At 32.9% G+C, this 19,225-nt stretch overlaps 1 protein-coding gene and 1 long non-coding RNA gene across 2 annotated transcripts in view; both read right to left on the bottom strand.

The window, feature by feature from the left end:
- Positions 1-7,784: 7,784 nt before the first annotated feature.
- LOC128093074 (uncharacterized) lies at positions 7,785-8,669 on the bottom strand. Its single transcript, XR_008212209.1, has 3 exons — positions 8,480-8,669; positions 8,350-8,419; positions 7,785-8,290 (listed from the first exon to the last, which is right to left on the bottom strand). It is a non-coding gene; the product is annotated as an uncharacterized LOC128093074 (long non-coding RNA).
- Positions 8,670-13,446: 4,777 nt separating this feature from the next.
- The window catches only part of LOC120416848 (uncharacterized), a 135,705-nt gene continuing 129,926 nt past the window's right edge, over positions 13,447-19,225 (bottom strand). The window contains exons 3-5 of the mRNA XM_039578737.2: positions 14,622-15,224; positions 14,428-14,555; positions 13,447-14,303 (exon numbers count right to left, since the gene is read on the bottom strand). Of these exons, the coding sequence (XP_039434671.1) occupies positions 13,913-14,303; positions 14,428-14,555; positions 14,622-15,224 (1,122 nt within the window). The 3' untranslated portion in view covers positions 13,447-13,912. The remainder of the gene's footprint in view (positions 14,304-14,427; positions 14,556-14,621; positions 15,225-19,225) is intronic.

The following is a 19,225-nucleotide window of genomic DNA, read 5'->3' as shown; positions in this document are numbered from 1 at the left end:
AAAGTCCGTGATTTTTTGCTCGAAAGCGTATACACGCATGTGGCAAAAATGTAAACATTGCACGCGAGCTGTCAAATTTCTAACCTCAAAAATGAGTCAGCGTAAAACCTGTAAAGTTGCTGTGAAGGTTTCCATGGCACTTTGAAAAGTTTAACTCCATGTTGCACGCACACACTCTCACTTTTAATTTCTCGATAGATTCCCCTATGGGAACATTAAAAGTGAGAGTGTGTGCAACATGGAGTTAAACTTTCTGTGAAGTTGCTGTGAAGATTACCATGGCACATTGAAAAGTTTAACTCCATGCTGCACGCACACACTCTCACTTTTAATTTCTCGATGTAGTAATAGCGCAAGAAAAAAAAATCGTCTCAAGAAGCTGGAGGAGAGGAAGAACGGAAGCCATATTTTAGCTTTGAGGTTGATTTTAAAGTAGAAACATTTTTAATCGAAAGAACTAGAAATTTCACCCAAAACCAAAAATCGGACCGAGATACCTTTAGTTGAAAAACGCGCTCATTGGTAAAGTAGGTAGATTTTTAGTATTGTTGATGAATCTGGCACAGGCCAATTGGATTGCCACTTTTGAAGATAATTTCATCGCGAAAAAGGGACATGAACTCATCTAGTGCTGTCAGCTTTTTGATTTTTTCAGAGTTTGATAAATAAAAAAACTAGTTTTAATTAAATTCCCGATAAATGAAAAATGGCTGATTCCCATTTAAGGTGTCTTAATTTGCTTGGAATTCCAGACAGTCTTTTTAGCTTACTGTCATCTGGGGTGAATCGGGACTACAGTCTGAATAGGGACAGCAGTGTTTAGAGCACTTAAAGGTTTTAAATTTGGAAATGGATGTACACATTTTGTTGGTCTGAGTCTGTTCTATCCGAAACCAACCAGAAAAATCAAAATATTGTGCTCTAACATGGTTAAAACTGCTGTCCCAATTCGCCCCATGTGTCCCAATTCACCTCAGTTGACGGTATTTAACTTTCAAATTTAGAGTAAACTTTCAAGGAACGGATTTTTTTAGGTATTAAATAACACTGGAACGCCCAACGCATGTCCAACTTACACGGACGCCCAAGCCTCCCAAAAAAGTTGGAACGGTAACTTCAACTCGCTGGTTCTCGGGCATTACTCAACCAATCGGGACGATTCTTGTTTCCAGTGATTTGTAAGAATGTCTAGATGACCCTAAAACTTTGCAGAACTTGATTTGAACAAATCTGTAATTTCTGCAACCGAAAACATCGTTCCACCTTTTTTCAAAACGACTGCCTCCGCGGAATTTCTGGCGAATTTTTTTTTACACGCGAAAAAAAAAGTTGGAACGATGTTTTTGATCGCAAAAATTACAGATTTGATCAAATTAATTTCTGCAAAATTCTAGAATCATCTAGACATCCTAACAAATCACTGAAAAGAAGAATCATCTTGATTGGTTGAGTTATGCCCGAGAACCATTGAGTTGAAGTTACCGTTCCAACTTTTTTGGAGCCTTGGGCGTTGGAATGATAAGCTGTTAACAGGATGGCAATCGATTTTTTATATTAAAACATGTTTTTACTTGTGACGCTCATTTCTCATTTATTTATTTGGATCGACTCCAACATATAAATAAGATAGTTGATGTGAATAAGACACAGATTTGACATTTATTGTGCAAAATTATTTACAAATAATTGATTAAATAAGATGAGGTGCCCAGGAATTAAAACATGACGTATTACCAAGAAAACATTTTTATGTTCCTTAAAAGATACTTTTTCAGTTTTATTTAAAAGTTCACTTCCACGTATTCCTCTTTCATCAACTTTATTTTTATTAAGGAATTATTTCTACACATGAGCAATTCTCTACAAAACCGGCCGATTTCGACCATTTTTTTTTTGTATTTTTTGATTTGGCTCAAACTTTGTGGGGGCCTTCCCTATGACCAAAGAAGCCATTTTGCATCATTAGTTTGTCCATATAAATTTCCATACAAGTTTGGCAGCTGTTCATACAAAAATGGTACGTAAATATTCGAAAATCTGTAACTTTTGAAGGAATTTTTTGATCAATTTGGTGTCTTCGGCAAAGTTGTAGGTATTGTTAAGGACTATTTAGAAAAAAATAGGTACACGGAAAAAAAAAATTCCCGATTTTTTTATTAACTTTTTTTTTACAAAAACTCAAATTCCCAAAATACGTATTTTTTGATTTTCAAGATTTTTTGATATGTTTTAGGGGACAAAAATCCGCAACTTTTGAGCTATAGAGAAACATGGTCAAAAAATCTGCCGCCGAGTTATGATTTTTTGAAAAACTGATGATTTTTGGAAAAAATCGAAATTTCATACATAAAATTTTTTTGACCTCATTTTTTTATGCAAAATTGAATTTGCAATCGAAAAGTACTTTACAGATTTTTTGATAAAGGGCTCCGTTTTCAAGATATAGCCACCGAAAGTTTGATTTTAGCGAAATATTTGCAGTTTTTCAATTTTTAAAAATAGTGACCATGAGTGACCATTTCTAAAAATATTTTTTTTGAAAAGTTCAGAAAATTTGCTATAAAATTGTCTAAGAGACATTGAAGATTGGACCTCTGGTTGCTGAGATACAGCGGCTTAAAGAAAAAGAAACACGAAAATTGAAGTTTTCTAAGTCTCACCCAAACAGCCCACCATTTTCTAATGACGATATCTCAGCAATTAATGGTCCGATTTTCAATGTTAATACATGAAACATTCGTGAAATTTTCCGATCTTTTCGAAAAAAATATTTTGAAAAAAATTAAATCAATACTACCATTTTTAATGGGCATAATATTCAAAGTTTGGCCCTTTTAAAATGTTGGTCTTGATTTAATTTTTTTCAAAATATTTTTTTTGAAAAGATCGGAAAATTTCACGAATGTTTCATATATTAACATTGAAAATCGGACCATTAATTGCTGAGATATCGTCATTAGAAAATGGTGGGCTGTTTGGGTGAGACTTAGAAAACTTCAATTTTCGTGTTTCTTTTTCTTTAATCCGCTGTATCTCAACAACCAGAGGTCCAATCTTCAATGTCTCTTAGACAATTTTATAGCAAATTTTCTGAACTTTTCAAAAAAAATATTTTTAGGGATGGTCACTCATGGTCACTATTTTTAAAAATTGAAAAACTGCAAATATTTCGCTAAAATCAAACTTTCGGTGGCTATATCTTGAAAACGGAGCCCTTTATCAAAAAATCTGTAAAGTACTTTTCGATTGCAAATTCAATTTTGCATAAAAAAATGAGGTCAAAAAAATTTTATGTATGAAATTTCGATTTTTTCTAAAAATCACCAGTTTTTCAAAAAATCATAACTCGGCGGCAGATTTTTTGACCATGTTTTTCTATAGCTCAAAAGTTGCGGATTTTTGTCCCCTAAAACATATCAAAAAATCTCGAAAATCAAAAAATACGTATTTTGGGAATTTGAGTTTTTGTAAAAAAAAAGTTAATAAAAAAATCGGGAAATTTTTTTTTCCGTGTACATATTTTTTTCTAAATAGTCCTTAACAATACCTACAACTTTGCCGAAGACACCAAATTGATCAAAAAATTCCTTCAAAAGTTACAGATTTTAGAATATATACGTACCATTTTTGTATGAACAGCTGCCAAATTTGTATGGAAATGTATATGGACAAACTAATGATGCAAAATGGCTTCTTTGGTCATAGGGAAGGCCCCCACAAAGTTTGAGCCAAATTAAAAAATACAAATAAAATCCATTTCCGGTTTTGGTAGAGAATTGCTCACATTAAAAATAGTGTATATTTGGAAGGTGTAATTTTGGAGTGTTGAATATTACCTCCTTAATGTTGTAATTTTACCTCAATTTAGACTGAAAAAGTGGCATTACACCAGAAAAGTGGTAAAATTACACATTTTCAGAGGTAAAATTACGCATTTTTCTGACATAAAAGATGTACCCCTTCCCAGATGTAATACTACCATGATTTATTAAATTGTGAATAGATCCTAATTTGACACCTTAACTCTGACTCCAAAACAAGCTTCAAAACAAAAATTATCAAAAATATCTTCATTCAATATTATTAAGATAAGCCTATTCCAGCCTTCATTAACCCCTTCTCGCCCAGAGCAAAATCGAGATTTTTTACGTTTTTCACCATTACTCGTAACGAGATCGACCAAATTGGAAGAAATTTTAATAGTTATAAGCTAACATTCTGTTTAAACTAGAGGTGGGAAAAGAGCGAACGAACCGTGGCTCACAAAAAAAGAACCGCGGTTCTTTTTTAAACTCCGGTCTTTTGAAAGAACCGTTTCAAGTTGGCATGATTTTTGTTATAAATATAATTTATTGAATTTATTAAAAAATAATAAATTTGTTTTTGAGAATTGAAAATGCAAATAAATCCCAAAAGTAAATGATTTCCTTAACAAAATGAAAAAAAAAACGGAAAACAAATTTGAGCAAAATCTACTTAATAGTTTAGAGATTTTGGAAAATAAAATCCTTTTGTTCGATTGAACTTATGTGTTTATAGACTTTATTGATTAAATAATAATGTAGAAAAGAGTTTCAGAATATTTTCTCCAAATAAAATATCAGCATTAGTTCAATTCTTACAGAAATAAACGCAATTTTAAAAATAAATGGGAACACAGCTAAAAAAGTAGTAATCCAGCTGCGTGTAAAAGGCCTGGGTGTAAAATAAATATTGCATTATTTTATGCAATCTTATGTGATTTTACATCCTGAAATATGTAGCCCATCAGTATGGGAAACCTACCTGACCGAAATGTCAAGCTCATATATGCGTTTATCCTATCAACTTTTCATCGGTCTGATGGCCGAGTGGGCTAAGGCGCCAGTCCTTTCTGTTGCTGCTGGGTTGGAATCCCGTCGGATGCAACTTTTTTTTGTGTTTGCAAAAAATTGTACACGCAGCGTGTAATATTAAGTGTTTATTTTGACGAAGGTGATGTGCATGCTTTTGCATGCGATTTTACCATCGGATTTTTTGCTGTGAATTTTACAGCATCCTAGATTTAAGTTTGGATGCCATTCAAAAACTCGAATGTTTAGGTTCGAGTACAAATCTTGACATAGAGACCACCAAGACCTATGGTTTTCAAGGGCATCTTATCGTTTTCAGTTTTATCAAATAATTTATAAAAGTCCAATGTGAAATAACTTATAAAATCACATTATTCTTTAAGAGCGAAAGAGCCGTTCAAAAGAGCGGCTCTTTTTATAAGCGAATGAAAATGAGCGGCTCCTAAAAAAGAGCGGTTTTGCCCACCTCTAGGTTAAACTAACGCAGGATGAACCAGGTTGAATAAATGCCAGGTTGCAGAGAATTTCAACCTTGAAGACAAAAATGAGTGGTGCTCTGGAGTAACCATGGGCGTTAGGGGTAGATGGTGACGATTCTCAAGATTTTCAATTTCCCGGGAATCGAGAATTGAATTTGGAAATTTCCCGGGACCCGGGTGTGTTTTTAACTATGCCAATAGTACCAATAATGTTTAAAGAAATGTTATAAATATGTTTCTTTTCAATGAATTCAGTTACGATTTATTCATACTTATTCAATGAAACGTTAATAAGTAGCCTCATTATTTAGGGAATTATGATCTACTTTTGATTTTTTTTTCTGAATCTGCAAATACAACTTGTTGTGCGAACTTTTTATTAAATTTTTATGAAGTAAAAAAAAAAGCTAATATATAATTTCCCAGTATCGGGGTTTTTGCAATATGATAAATTGCGACTCAAAACATCATTTTAAAGTTGTTTTTTTTTCTTTTTTAAGGTCAACTGTCAATATTCATTGAAGAAATAGTTATCGAAAAACCTGAAAGTTCATTTTTGGCGGACCTTAACTTTACAAAGATTGCCAGAGTTTTTTTCTTCCAAAATATAATTTAATATTTAGGTTGAAGTGAAACACAAAATGAATTATTGACATCAAAAAAGGAAATTACCTTGATACAGCGAAATTAAATTAATAAGAATTAAAAAAATAGATTATAAGGATTGCTATGCTTGAAAGAGGATGTGGAAATTATACTTCCACATTATTTTAACTTCTCTCAATAATAGTTATTGGTAATTTTGATGAGTTAAAATTCACACTTTCTGAATAAGAAGATAAGAGAAGCATTGGTTCATTCGAACTTGAACATCTTTTATTGAACATCCAATGTTCTAAACAATTTCAAATTTTCAAATGTTTTTCTGATTGGTTTATATAATTTTGCTATAAAATTAAAATTTCCCGGGAGTCTCGACCAAATTTCCCGGGAATCGAGAGGTCCAAAAATGGTCGATTTCCCGGAAATTCCCGCTCGTCACCCTCTAGTTATTGGGTTAAAAAAAATCTCGAAGCTCTGCTGAAAAAAAAAGTTTGTAACGTTTCAGGTAAAAAAAACTCGCTCATTTTGCTCAATGAGCAAAAATGAGCGCGAGCGCGAGGAAACGTGAGCCAGCTCGCGTAGCGCTGCTCCTCACGAATTAGCGAAAAATGCTCGCTCATGAGCGGATGAGCGCTCAAAATCGCAACACTGAAAATCACAAAATTTCAAATTACAGTAAATTCACTAAATCCACTAAAAAGATTATTTTCAATCACTCCTGAAAGTTTCATGAAGATATTTCGTGACTAAACTGAGTAAGAGTTTTCTCCAAACACAGAGTTGATTTACGGGTGCCACGATATCTCGAGATGGGATGGACCAAATTGGCTGAAATTTGAGGTGAAGACTCTCAAGACTAATTCCGTGTGCATGACGAAGCCCGATTTTGAAATTTTGCTTTTTTAAAAAAAATAAAAATAAAAAAAATATATGAGAAACATTAAAATATTATAATCTTTTTTTCAATTAAGTTTTTTGAAAATCGGCCTTCGTCATGCACACAGGACCGGTTTAACGGGTCTTCACCAAAATTTTGAGCCGATTTGGTCAAAGCAGTGTTGAGATATCATGGCACCCGTTTTTTGAAACTGTTAACTTCAAATAGCTAAATCTCTTCAAATTTATTTCGGTAATAGATGAAAATGTATATGTTAATGCCCTGCAAAAAGATTAAAAAAAAAGTTTAAATGTAAGCTCATAGCAACCTCTGACATTTTTGACGATTTACATGTATGTAACCCCTTAAGAATCTGTCATTGAAGTCAAAGGTATAATATTCCAACATTAGGTACACGATGATGCGAGATGGACCAACTATGGTCTCAGCAGTCGTATGACAGAAACAAAAAAAAAAAGCTTAGTTAAAATTTGATAAACTTCCCTTAAATGAATTCAAAATGTTTTTTTTTGTCTATAACAATATTATTCTTATTATTCTCAGTCAATAATTCGAGAAAACTTTGTTCGACATTGTGTAACCTCAAGCTATTTGATAATTTTATTACATTTCATAAATATTTTTTTTATGAATCCTTGATAGATTTGAGTTAACTTTTTAACCTTTAGGCATTGGATGTTTGGGCTCGTTTAAAAATGTTTAATTTTTTTTTTAAATTCAGTTGTACAGCACCGCAAAAAATTTGGTATTTGATTTATTTTTATTTTGTTGATACTTTTAACAATGAAAAACCTATCAAAACGGCCAGGGTGGAATCGGGAATGTCAAGTTTGGGAATTTGCCAAACTTCTGAAGAATTAAAAAATATTTTCGAGTGCTTGAAGATATTTAAAAAGCTTTGTACGATTTGCATTTTGAATTTTTCAAAAATAGTTTTTCTGGACGGAATGGTTTTTCTCCAAAGTTTGTACACCGAAAATCCAAATAACACAGATCTGTGTAAAATTTGACACAGATCGCTCAAAACCTGGAATACACAGAATCTGTGTAAAAGCCTTGTACACAGAACTGTGTACAACCGTTGTCTGTCAAATCTGTGTAAAATTTTACACAGATTCTGGGTAAAATATTACACAGATTCTGGGTAAAATTTTGCACAGAATCCGGGTAAAAATTAAAAAAAAATCAGAATCTAATTTTGATTTTTCAGGCCAATACAAGTAAAAAATATAATATCATTTATTAATCTTTGTTTTGGGTTTTATACATAAGACAACATAAACTAAATATTTGACCACTCAGCGTACTACCCAGGCCCGGAAAAGCTGACAGTGTCCGTTTACTAGTGCTGTCTATGGAACTCTCCGCTCGGAACCGGAACTGGGAAAATGGTTAGCGCGGGCTCGAGTTCCGGGGCTCTGGACTTCCGAGGTTCCGCAAAAGCACCACGTCGGAGGAATTCAGTGTGTGTGAGACAACTTGAATAAAAATTGAGTTAGGTTAGGATTACCAAGCAAATATTTATGAGATACATTACCTTGAATCCAAATACGAGCACTGCTCCCCATGGGTTTACGGTGCATATGATGATCAGTTTGTTGATAAGTCTAAAATCATTGAAGTATTTTAATAATTTTCCAATATTTTGATCACGAGGAAAAACTTACAAAAGTTTGCTGCAAGAGCGACGCCATCTTAGCTTTTCCTTTTTTACCCAGATTTGAAAGGAAAGCTGATCGGAAATCTGTGTAACTTTTTACACAGATCTGTGTTATAAAACTACACAGTTTTGACAGCTAGAACATGTTCTACAATCTGTGTAATTTTTTTACACAGATCTGTGTTATCTGGAATTTGCGTGTATGGAGAATTAGGGCGGTTCATCGCTCTTGCATACAACCAAAAATTGCATGCAATATGTAGGAGAACCGAACCGCACTAATTCTCCATACAAACTTTGGAGAAAAACCATTCGGTCCAGACAAAATATTTTTGAAAAATTCAAAATGCACGTGATTTTGGGGACTCCAAACTGTAATTTTTGTTGGTCAGTGTTACCAATAAAAAAATATCTTATCTTTAGAGTTAAAAGTATCTTCAAAATATTAATTTTTAGGAAATTTTCTGATAGTTCTGGAAAAAAGTAGATTGATCATGACTTCTACTGCTAAAAAATACACAAATAGGAATTATTCATTCTACATATTTTTGATTATTCTTTAAATCACTTTTGACTGGTTCAAGAAGGGCAAAATTTCCATGGACGTTCGGATTCCTAGAAAGTTAGCATAATTAAATTTAATGTTTTCGTTTATTACCTAGCTTCGATTACAATAAAATGATTTGCTTTGTTTTTTTGTTTATAATTCTCATATAATATAAATCCATTTGCAATTATTTTACTATTTTTAAGGTACAACGTACCGATAAAGCTGTCAACGCAACCGAAAACTGAAAACTTCGCCAATAAAATACACTATTTATTTTCGTTTCTTTCGCGGCTTTCGTTACATAATTTCTCTCTCTGTTTGTGTATTCGATTTTACGTTGATGTTCAGTTTTTTTTTTCTATTATTAATTACAATTCGAATCAATTATCGTCTTTTCGCGTGACATTATCTGTAATTATTGTGCCTGTCGTCCTCCGGGTCTCCGGTCTCTTCGTTTATTATTTATTTCCGCCCCAACTAGAATTAACAACACAATATTAATCGCTAAAGTGACACAACCTCAATCATTCATTAAACGTTTTTTCATTATTATTAGTTCTTGCTGCTGCTTCTTCTTTCTTCTTTCCAAATTAGCTCATCCCATCACATGGTCAGAACGGAGTTAGTTTTTTTTCGTAACTCAATTGGAAAAACTGAGCGAAACAAAAAAATAAGTGTCTTCGCGACAGAAGTGACACTCAGAACGGGTTCTGTTTTTGGTTTGAATCATTTAATTACTTTTTAATTATCCTGTCGCACGTCCAGACACGCTCTGTGTTGTTCTTTTTTCAGTGGAAACAGACGGAAACCATTTGTTTTTCTGTTGTTGTGACTGAATCGAGCAATATCTCGATTAGTTTTCTCCTAACGATTTATTTCAGTGCATTCGGAAGTGTCAAACGGAACAATTTAGCTAACTAAGGGTAAGCGTGTAAAAATGACGTACACGTTTATTATGTTTGGATTATTATTTGAGAAAATAAGACAGGTTAAGTTTAAAGCTTTTTTTCAGTTGATTCGGATCAGATTGTGATTTTTAATTTTGGATTAGTTTCTTTTCGATAGGTTTAATGGACTCCGTTTTATGGTGTAAATAATTGTTTATAGCTCGCTTATTGATTGGTTCATTGGAAAAAGTTAGCCTCTAATGTACAGCGTCCTATAAATTTACTTTCAATTGATTCGGTTCGAATTACTTGGGTAATATTGTCGGTGTGATGATGGTTTAAAGGGTGCATTAAAATATTTACTTTATTTTTGTTTTGTATGGTTGAAGCGAATTAAGGGGATTTGAATCTATGCAACTAATTTACAAAACTATGATTTGTGAGTAATTTTTTGAAGATCTGGAATTTCTAAGATGAAGAAAAGTACTTTCAAATGATTTAAAAATGTATGGTAAAGCTTCTTCTGTGTTGCTTGAGTGAGTTTTGTTTTTGTTTTCTTGTGTGAATGTGGATTGATCACAGAGTAGAGTTGCTTGTCCATTTGGTTTGGCCCTGCCGATGCAGGACAACCTGGGGCTTTCGATTTTAAAAACTAATTAAATGTATCTGTTTGACTATTTAATAAAATCTGTACAGGGTTTGGGAGTGTCCGTGCGCTCACCTTTGCCGATCCACTTTCTCAGGTTGAAAGTAAATGTTAGTTTTCCGTATTTTTTCAGAAATCAATTTGGATTTTGGAGTAATTTAAGTCGATTGATAAGTCAAGTTTTTTTTTGTTAATTTAAGGAATGAGTACTGCTTAAGTTCTGTTTTTGGATTTAAGTAAAATTTATTTTTGTTAGCTAAGAAGGATTGTTCAGTTTGTTTGTTTTTTTCCTTGTTTGTATAGTTGATAAGATTGTTTTAGCCCTACGTCTCATTTTGTTTTACTTTATGATGATTTATTCTATCAGTCCAATTTTGTATCTGTTGTCTTTAATGGTAGATTTATAAAATATTTCTTGAGAAAATTGATCAAAATATGAACTACTTATGAGAGTGTTAAAATGAACGATTTAAATTTGAGAGAAAAAGCTGGAAATTTTAAAGTAATAGCTGACTTTGGTAGGGATTTCTTCTAAATTTTAATGGTTAAGATTGCATGATAGAAAAATAAATTTAATGATAATTGAAATTTCTACTAATTTAAATCTTTAAATTTTCTTAGCTAGCTATGCTAAATGTTTTTGGAAACCGATTGTTTTGAACAATTTAGTTTTACTTTACAAATTAAAAATATTAATTTCTTCGAATTTTATTAAAGAATAGTTTTTGAAAGTTTTGCCTGTATATTTAAACATATTTAATAATGAAGGAAGACTACAGACAAAGCTATTTTTAAACATCCTACTAGCAAATGTTGTTCGAGTTCAAAAAAATGTTAAGAAGCTGTGAAAGTTTCAGGAAAATTAAAAATAATAGCTGATTTAGAAACGTTTTTTTACGTTTTTTTAATAAAAAAATATGTTCAAATTTTATATTGTTTTCATATGTCTCCTACTTTTAAACGAAATAAGTAGTCTCCAAAATGAAGAAATAATTATATTTATTGACAAATCAATCTCGTTAGCTAAATTAAAAAAAAAACATGTAAACGTCGATATTCCAAATTCTCGATTATTTGAAGATTTAAAAAAACTTGGAAAAATCGAATTGTCACTAATATTTTTACGTGTTTTTAATTTTTTAAATTCTAAACATCAAATTAAAGTTCAGCGACCCCAAGCTAGTGAAATTTGGGTGGTTGATGACAGTGCAGGGTGGCTAATAAAGTCGGGAAATCGGGAAACATTTGAAAATATTTTCAATCGTTCAAATTGAGTTTGACATTGTTTTTGACAGTAAATATTTGAAAATGTTAAATTATATTCATAAGGTCATTACATTTTTTTATTTCCTTTTTTTATGTATGGGTAAAAAAATAGACAAAATTCAGGAAAAAAAAATTGATTTTCAACATCGGAAAAAAATTACCATCAAATAAAATTCAATCGTTTTCCGTGACAAATGAGAAAAACTGTTTTTTTCCAGTTTTAAAAACATTAAAAAATATCAAAAATTGTAAAAATGACAGAACAGATTCAAGAAATTTTCTCGTTAAAAAATTCATTGACAATTTAATAAAAAAATCCACAAAATACAAAATTTCCAGTTGTTTTGATTTTGTTTTTTAAATTAAAATCATTTAAAATCAAGTTATTTTAATCTTTTGTGATTCATTTATTTTCCAGTTAATTCCGATGATGCTTGGCCATTTAAAAAATGAACTTTGGAATTTAATGCATTGCTTTTAATAATTAAAAAAAATATCTGATTGTTTAAATTTTATCTCACAGTCCAAATTATGAACATTTCAATTGAATGTATGGGCTTACAGATATAAGCTTAATTACATTGCTCATAACTGAAAATAGAATATTTTTTTCAGTGTGGTAGAAACCTGGATAGTAAATAAGCTTACGTTAATATTCAAACGAGTCAAATTAAAAAGCTGTCAAAGGCAAACTTATGGGAAATTGGACGAGCTTTCCGGTCTGTCATATAGAAATTGCCAAAAACCACTAAAAAACCTATTTTTTCTACATTTTTATTTTTAAAACCGCTGTATCTTCACAAGGATTGGACATAGGACAATGGTCAATATGGAGACTTTTATGTAAAATTGTCTGGGAAATCGATTCCCACTATCGGTTTTTGAAAATTTTGACGTTTAGACCACTTTTCAAAAAAACAGTTTTAGTAAATGATTTTTGTATTTTTTTAGGAGAGACATACCATCCTGCATTTTTCATGAGTCTTTTTGTAACATTTTAGGCTATTTTCACAAAAATTTTGAACGAAAAAAAAATCGTTACATTACCTTAGAATTTAACTTTTAAACTTAAGAATTGAAAAATCTCGTCTAATTTCCTACAAGTTTGTCTTTGACCACTTTTTGAAAACGAAAACATTGAAAACTCTTACGCCCTTCTCAAATGTCATTATCGAGTGCAACTGGCTCCATATACACAAAAATGGCTTTTATAGGCCTAGGATAACATGTCTAAAAAGTTTCATTGAAATCGGAGAGGGTCGGGAACAAAAGTACCAGAAAAAATCCTGATTTGAGCTGGAATTGCTCTATTTTGAAGTATTTTTTTTCAGAGAAGGAAATTATCAGAAGTTCAAAAATCGAGTTTGGACTGTAATTGAGGGCACTAATAACGAAAAAATCAAACAAAAGAATAAGTAATAAAACTATCAAACAAAATCATCTGGCAAAATAACACCAGCAAAACAAATCAGCTAACAAAAGCAAAATTGTTTTAGCAAAAATTGTGAATTTTCTTTGATCTTTTTCCTTTTTTTGAAGGGGATAATAAACATTCTCCTCGTCACTTGTAATCGTTTAAACTAAATTTTATCTGTAACAAATGTCTACATGTTACAGTAAAAAAATATTGGAACAATGAAATGTTTGAATTAAGGGATTATTATGCAACAGAGTGAAGCCATATGATGTTGAAGTTGTTGTTGGATATATCATTACAAATGTTTGATAAACTTGGTGACCGTGTGATGTTGAATACGAACTAAATACCGTCTTCTTCAGCTGATTTTCTCTTCTTCTTCTTCTTCTTCATTTGTTTTCTTCCTAAATTTCCTTAAATGATCTACATCATAAGAAAGAAGCACGTTTCCGCCCCCTCCCTCCCGATCGGTTCGCGCTGGGAGGTTCGTTCACGTTGTGCTGCACAAGGTTCTTCGCTGTTCTGCACTTTTGTCACTAATTTTCGAGGTTAAAAAGCTTCCTGACGCCCGACGCAAGCGTTCTGTTAGCCACGCGGTGATAGCTGTTGGTCACGAGGGTGGTGGCCGTGGTGGCCTGTGCCAGCGTGACTTCGGTCGGGGCCAGGAGCAACCCTCACGTCCGTACGTACTTGTACACTACGAGAAACACCAGAAAGCTAACCATCACTAGAACACAGGCGGTGACGACCTTGGCGAACGTGTTCAGGCCGGACTCGTTCGGGTTGAGCGGCCGCGTTGAACTCTGCTCCGTCGAGGCACGCCGCTTCGAGGCCAACCCGCGGGCCAACGCCGGAAAGGCGAGCGATTGGGTAAAGGTGAGCTTGTGGAGCGATTCGCTCAGGGAGTACGGCCCAACGGAACCACGGGCGGCCGCTCGCAGCAGGGCGTACTCCAGGTCCAGGGCGTCAAAGAGGGAGAGGCGAGCGGTCATGGTGGAGGCGCGCCGCTGGTCCAGATCGAGATGGTCCTTGTCACGCTCGGGGCGCAGCCAGGGGTCCGAGGATCTAGACATGGGTAAGAGAGTAGAGTTTAATCACTAATTTGTTTAGCTGGGAAAGAAGGAGGCGTGGACATACCGTACCAAACGCAGTTTTAGTAAAAATATTAAAACTCTTAAAACATATCTACCTTTGTGGATGATGTCCCAGGGTGGCCACCGCCACCGACGTCAGGGACGAGGTCGTGCTGGAACTGGCCGTGCACAGGCCGTGGTTCCCCACGGCACCGTTGAATTCCGTATTGTCTTCTAGTGATGACTACAAGATACAAGAGAGATAGAATGAAGAAACACGATTCTACACATATCCCCACGTGGTTCTCACTTGGTCGGGTGACGTCGGTTGGCGCAGGGCAAAGAGTCGGGCATGGTCCGGGTGCAACAGGGACGTTGACGGCCGCCGGTTGTTCCGGTCCACCGAGTGCGTCGGCGAACCCACCGTCGGCGATGCACTTGGTGAGATGGCGTTGGACACGACCATCGGATGACAGGGCATGGCCACCGGCGAGGGTGACGCCTGCACGGAGTCAATCCCGGAATCGCCGGCCTGCAGCTGGTCCACGAAGAGGGAGTTCCGCCGCAGGTCGCCACTTCCGCTGCCCGATGCGATCGCCGGATGGTACAGCGAGGAGGTGTGATGCAGACCGCCCAAGTGGGTGTCATCGGGGGCCAGCGGAAACACGAAACTTTGGCCGTCGGCTTCGCCACGTGGCGAGTCCTGGCTGGGCCACACCTGCAGCAGCGGAAGGGAACATGTGGGCGGGTTCCTAGCCGGACTGTTGATGCTATTCTGGTGCGGCTGCTGGAAGGCCTTTCGTCCGAGTTTTGTAGGACTTTCGCAGCCGCCGGAGTCTTCGGACGATGTGGGAGGTTTGGTGGTGGTCCGCCAGAACTTTTTCAGCCGCAGCTCGCGACGTTTCTCTTGTTGCTGGTGTGGGAGGGAGAGAAAGGAGAAAAAAACGAATTTAAAATTCTGTTCAAAGAGAGAAAATCAATACCAGATGCCGAAGTGAAGCCAAAATGCAAAATTCTTTGGTGATAAATATTATGCCATTCATATATCATTTTGTGGTAGAGACCAGAAGTTCTACAGCAGAATTCGAGAACAAACAACTTGTTTTTAAACATATTTTTTTTTTGTCCATTTTGGAAGATAGTGTGGTATTTTGAATTTTTGAATTAAGACTCTCTATTTTGAAAATAATGAAATTCAACGTCTCCGGCTCCGAGACACAAAATTTACAAAATTTACATAATTTGCAAAATTTGCAAAATTTGCAAAATTTGCAAAATTTGCAAAATTTGCAAAATTTGCAAAATTTGCAAAATTTGCAAAATTTACAAAATTTGCAAAATTTGCAAAATTTACAAAATTTACAAAATTTACAAAATTTACAAAATTTACAAAATTTACAAAATTTACAAAATTTACAAAATTTACAAAATTTACAAAATTTACAAAATTTACAAAATTTACAAAATTTACAAAATTTACAAAATTTACAAAATTTACAAAATTTACAAAATTTACAAAATTTACAAAATTTACAAAATTTACAAAATTTACAAAATTTACAAAATTTACAAAATTTACAAAATTTACAAAATTTACAAAATTTACAAAATTTACAAAATTTACAAAATTTACAAAATTTACAAAATTTACAAAATTTACAAAATTTACAAAATTTTCAAAATTTACAAAATTAACAAAATTTACAAAATTTACAAAATTTACAAAATTTACAAAATTTACAAAATTTACAAAATTTACAAAATTTACAAAATTTACAAAATTTACAAAATTTACAAAATTTACAAAATTTACAAAATTTACAAAATTTACAAAATTTACAAAATTTACAAAATTTACAAAATTTACAAAATTTACAAAATTTACAAAATTTACAAAATTTACAAAATTTACAAAATTTACAAAATTTACAAAATTTACAAAATTTACAAAATTTACAAAATTTACAAAATTTACAAAATTTACAAAATTTACAAAATTTACAAAATTTACAAAATTTACAAAATTTACAAAATTTACAAAATTTACAAAATTTACAAAATTTACAAAATTTACAAAATTTACAAAATTTACAAAATTTACAAAATTTACAAAATTTACAAAATTTACAAAATTTACAAAATTTGCAAAATTTACAAAATTTACAAAATTTACAAAATTTACAAAATTTACAAAATTTACAAAATTTACAAAATTTACAAAATTTACAAAATTTACAAAATTTACAAAATTTACAAAATTTACCAAATTTACCAAATTTACCAAATTTACCAAATTTACCAAATTTACAAAATTTACCAAATTTACCAAATTTACCAAATTTACCAAATTTACTAAATTTACTAAATTTACCAAATTCACCAAATTTACCCAATTTACTAAATTTACCCAATTTACCAAATTTATCCAATTTACCAAATTTACCAAATTTACCAAATTTACCAAATTTACCAAATTTACCAAATTTACCAAATTTACCAAATTTACCAAATTTACCAAATTTACCAAATTTACCAAATAACCAAACAAACTAAATCAGGCGGTTTGTAAATATTTTTTGAAGTTCTTGTCAGAATCGACATAAACTTCTAAAAATATTGGAAACGGTCTTATGAATTTAAAATTTCTGCAAATCGGTTCGTTTCGTTTCAATTAGATCGGAAAAAGACAAAAAGATTTAGAAAAAAATATTGAAATTGATTTTCTATACATTGAAAATAAGTTCTTTGACATTTTTTTTTAATTTTTTGTCTTCGACCAGAGACAAATATTTTTAAATATTTTTTTAATGGTTTAATTCGGTTACAATTTTTTGAAATATTTTTCCGCTGTTTCGCATTTGCTGTTATTCTATTGTGACGACATGGCCTTCATATCATTACCAAAAATACCAGTGCGGAAATAGTAGTTTATGCAACAAGTTGTAAAAAGACATTTTTACGAATAGTGCTAAAAAAATCTAGTTTAGCAACGAGTTCCATACAACATTTTTTTGCAATTCCGAAAAACACCCGTTGTGTGAAATTTTAAGTCAAATTTTCATGTATTTTGTCAATAAATCGTTTAAATCCAAAAAATGTTGAAAAGTGTTACTTTTCGAAACAAGCCCTGAAAAGTTCAACTTTTCAGCATTTATTTTGAAAAGTGTTGCTATTCGATTCTGTTATTGTTGGTTCAGAAAAGTAGGCTATTTCGTCGTTCAGGAAAAGTAAGTAGTAGCCTGTCCCATTTTGAGGTCATGTCGAGGAATTTCAGGTGCTCACTTCTTAAATGATAGATTATGATGTTAGGAACAATGTTTTCTTAGACAAGAAAAAATAATAAAATACTTTCTCGCACCCCCTAGTCGATTTACTGAAAAATGTCACTTTTTTGAACAAATTTTCTAAAATCGCTTGGAATCAATACAAAAACTGATTCGATCTGGTGAGTATTATCTTCAAACGATAGGTTTTTGTCCATAGATTAAGATGCACTATCAATATTGGACCAAAATCTAAGTTTTTGGACTCTCCCAGGCGGATTTATGTCGAAAAAATCGCATTTTTTTGAAACTTTTTTCAGAAATGCTCATTTAATTTAGGGTAGCCTATTTTTCCTAGTAAAACCAATACATGCAGCTTATAGGAAATTTCATGGCGAACATTTTTCCCTCTGAGAAAATGCAATTTCGACACTCCAGAGCCGAGATATTTGAGTTTTAGTGAGGAAAAAAGTGCCAATTTTCAAAATTTCTCAGAATTCAGAAGCAAGGCCTACTAATTACCCGATGTTGCAAGCATGTGTCGCAAAGGTCAGGGTATGCTTTCTTATAGTAATTTTGGCCGCTGAATCCGAATCTGAAATCAAATTTCGTGTAAACAGTGATGTTTTGTAGCTACACCCTTTTGTAATGTTATTTGCGTAATTAAATCGCTGCCATTCAAATTGCTTGCAAGTTCGGTCATACTTTTCTCGGTTTTCGTTCCACTTTGATTGATTTTTTACTTACAGATCTGTTAAATGTTTTTTACTTTTTGATTATCTTAAGCAATTCGAAAAATCGCATATTGTTATTTGGTGGTGGCTTAGGGACTATCCATAAACCACGTGGACACTTTTTTTTTTAATCGCTGACCCCCTCCTCCCCAATTTCCATACAAAACAAATCTTTTTGATATGGAGAGTGGAAAATCGCTGAATCAAAGTGGTATTTACGAAAACCGAAAAAAGTATGATCGAACTTGCAAGCAATTTGAATGGCAGCGATTTTATCACGCAAATAACATTCCAAAAGGGTGTAGTTACATAACATCACTGTTTACACGAATTTTGATTTCAGATTCGGATTCAGCGGCCAAAATTACTATAAGAAAGCATACCCTGACCTTTGCGACACATGCTTGCAACATCGGGTAATTAGTAGGCCTTGCTTCTGAATTCTGAGAAATTTTGAAAATTGGCACATTTTTCCTCACTAAAACTCAAATATCTCGGCTCTGGAGTGTCGAAATTGCATTTTCTCAGAGGGAAAAATGTTCGCCATGAAATTTCCTACAAGCTGCATGTATTGGTTTTACTGGGAAAAATAGGCTACCCTAAATTAAATGAGCATTTCTGAAAAAAGTTTCAAAAAAATGCGATTTTTTCGACATAAATCCGCCTGGGAGAGTCCAAAAACTTAGATTTTGGTCCAATATTGATAGTGCATCTTAATCTATGGACAAAAACCTATCGTTTGAAGATAATACTCACCAGATCGAATCAGTTTTTGTATTGATTCCAAGCGATTTTAGAAAATTTGTTCAAAAAAGTGACATTTTTCAGTAAATCGACTAGGGGGTGCGAGAAAGTATTTTATTATTTTTTCTTGTCTAAGAAAACATTGTTCCTAACATCATAATCTATCATTTAAG

Source organism: Culex pipiens, chromosome 2 (assembly GCF_016801865.2).
Source record: "Culex pipiens pallens isolate TS chromosome 2, TS_CPP_V2, whole genome shotgun sequence".
NCBI lineage: Eukaryota > Metazoa > Arthropoda > Insecta > Diptera > Culicidae > Culex > Culex pipiens.
This window is presented reverse-complemented; position numbering and strand designations above follow the sequence as displayed.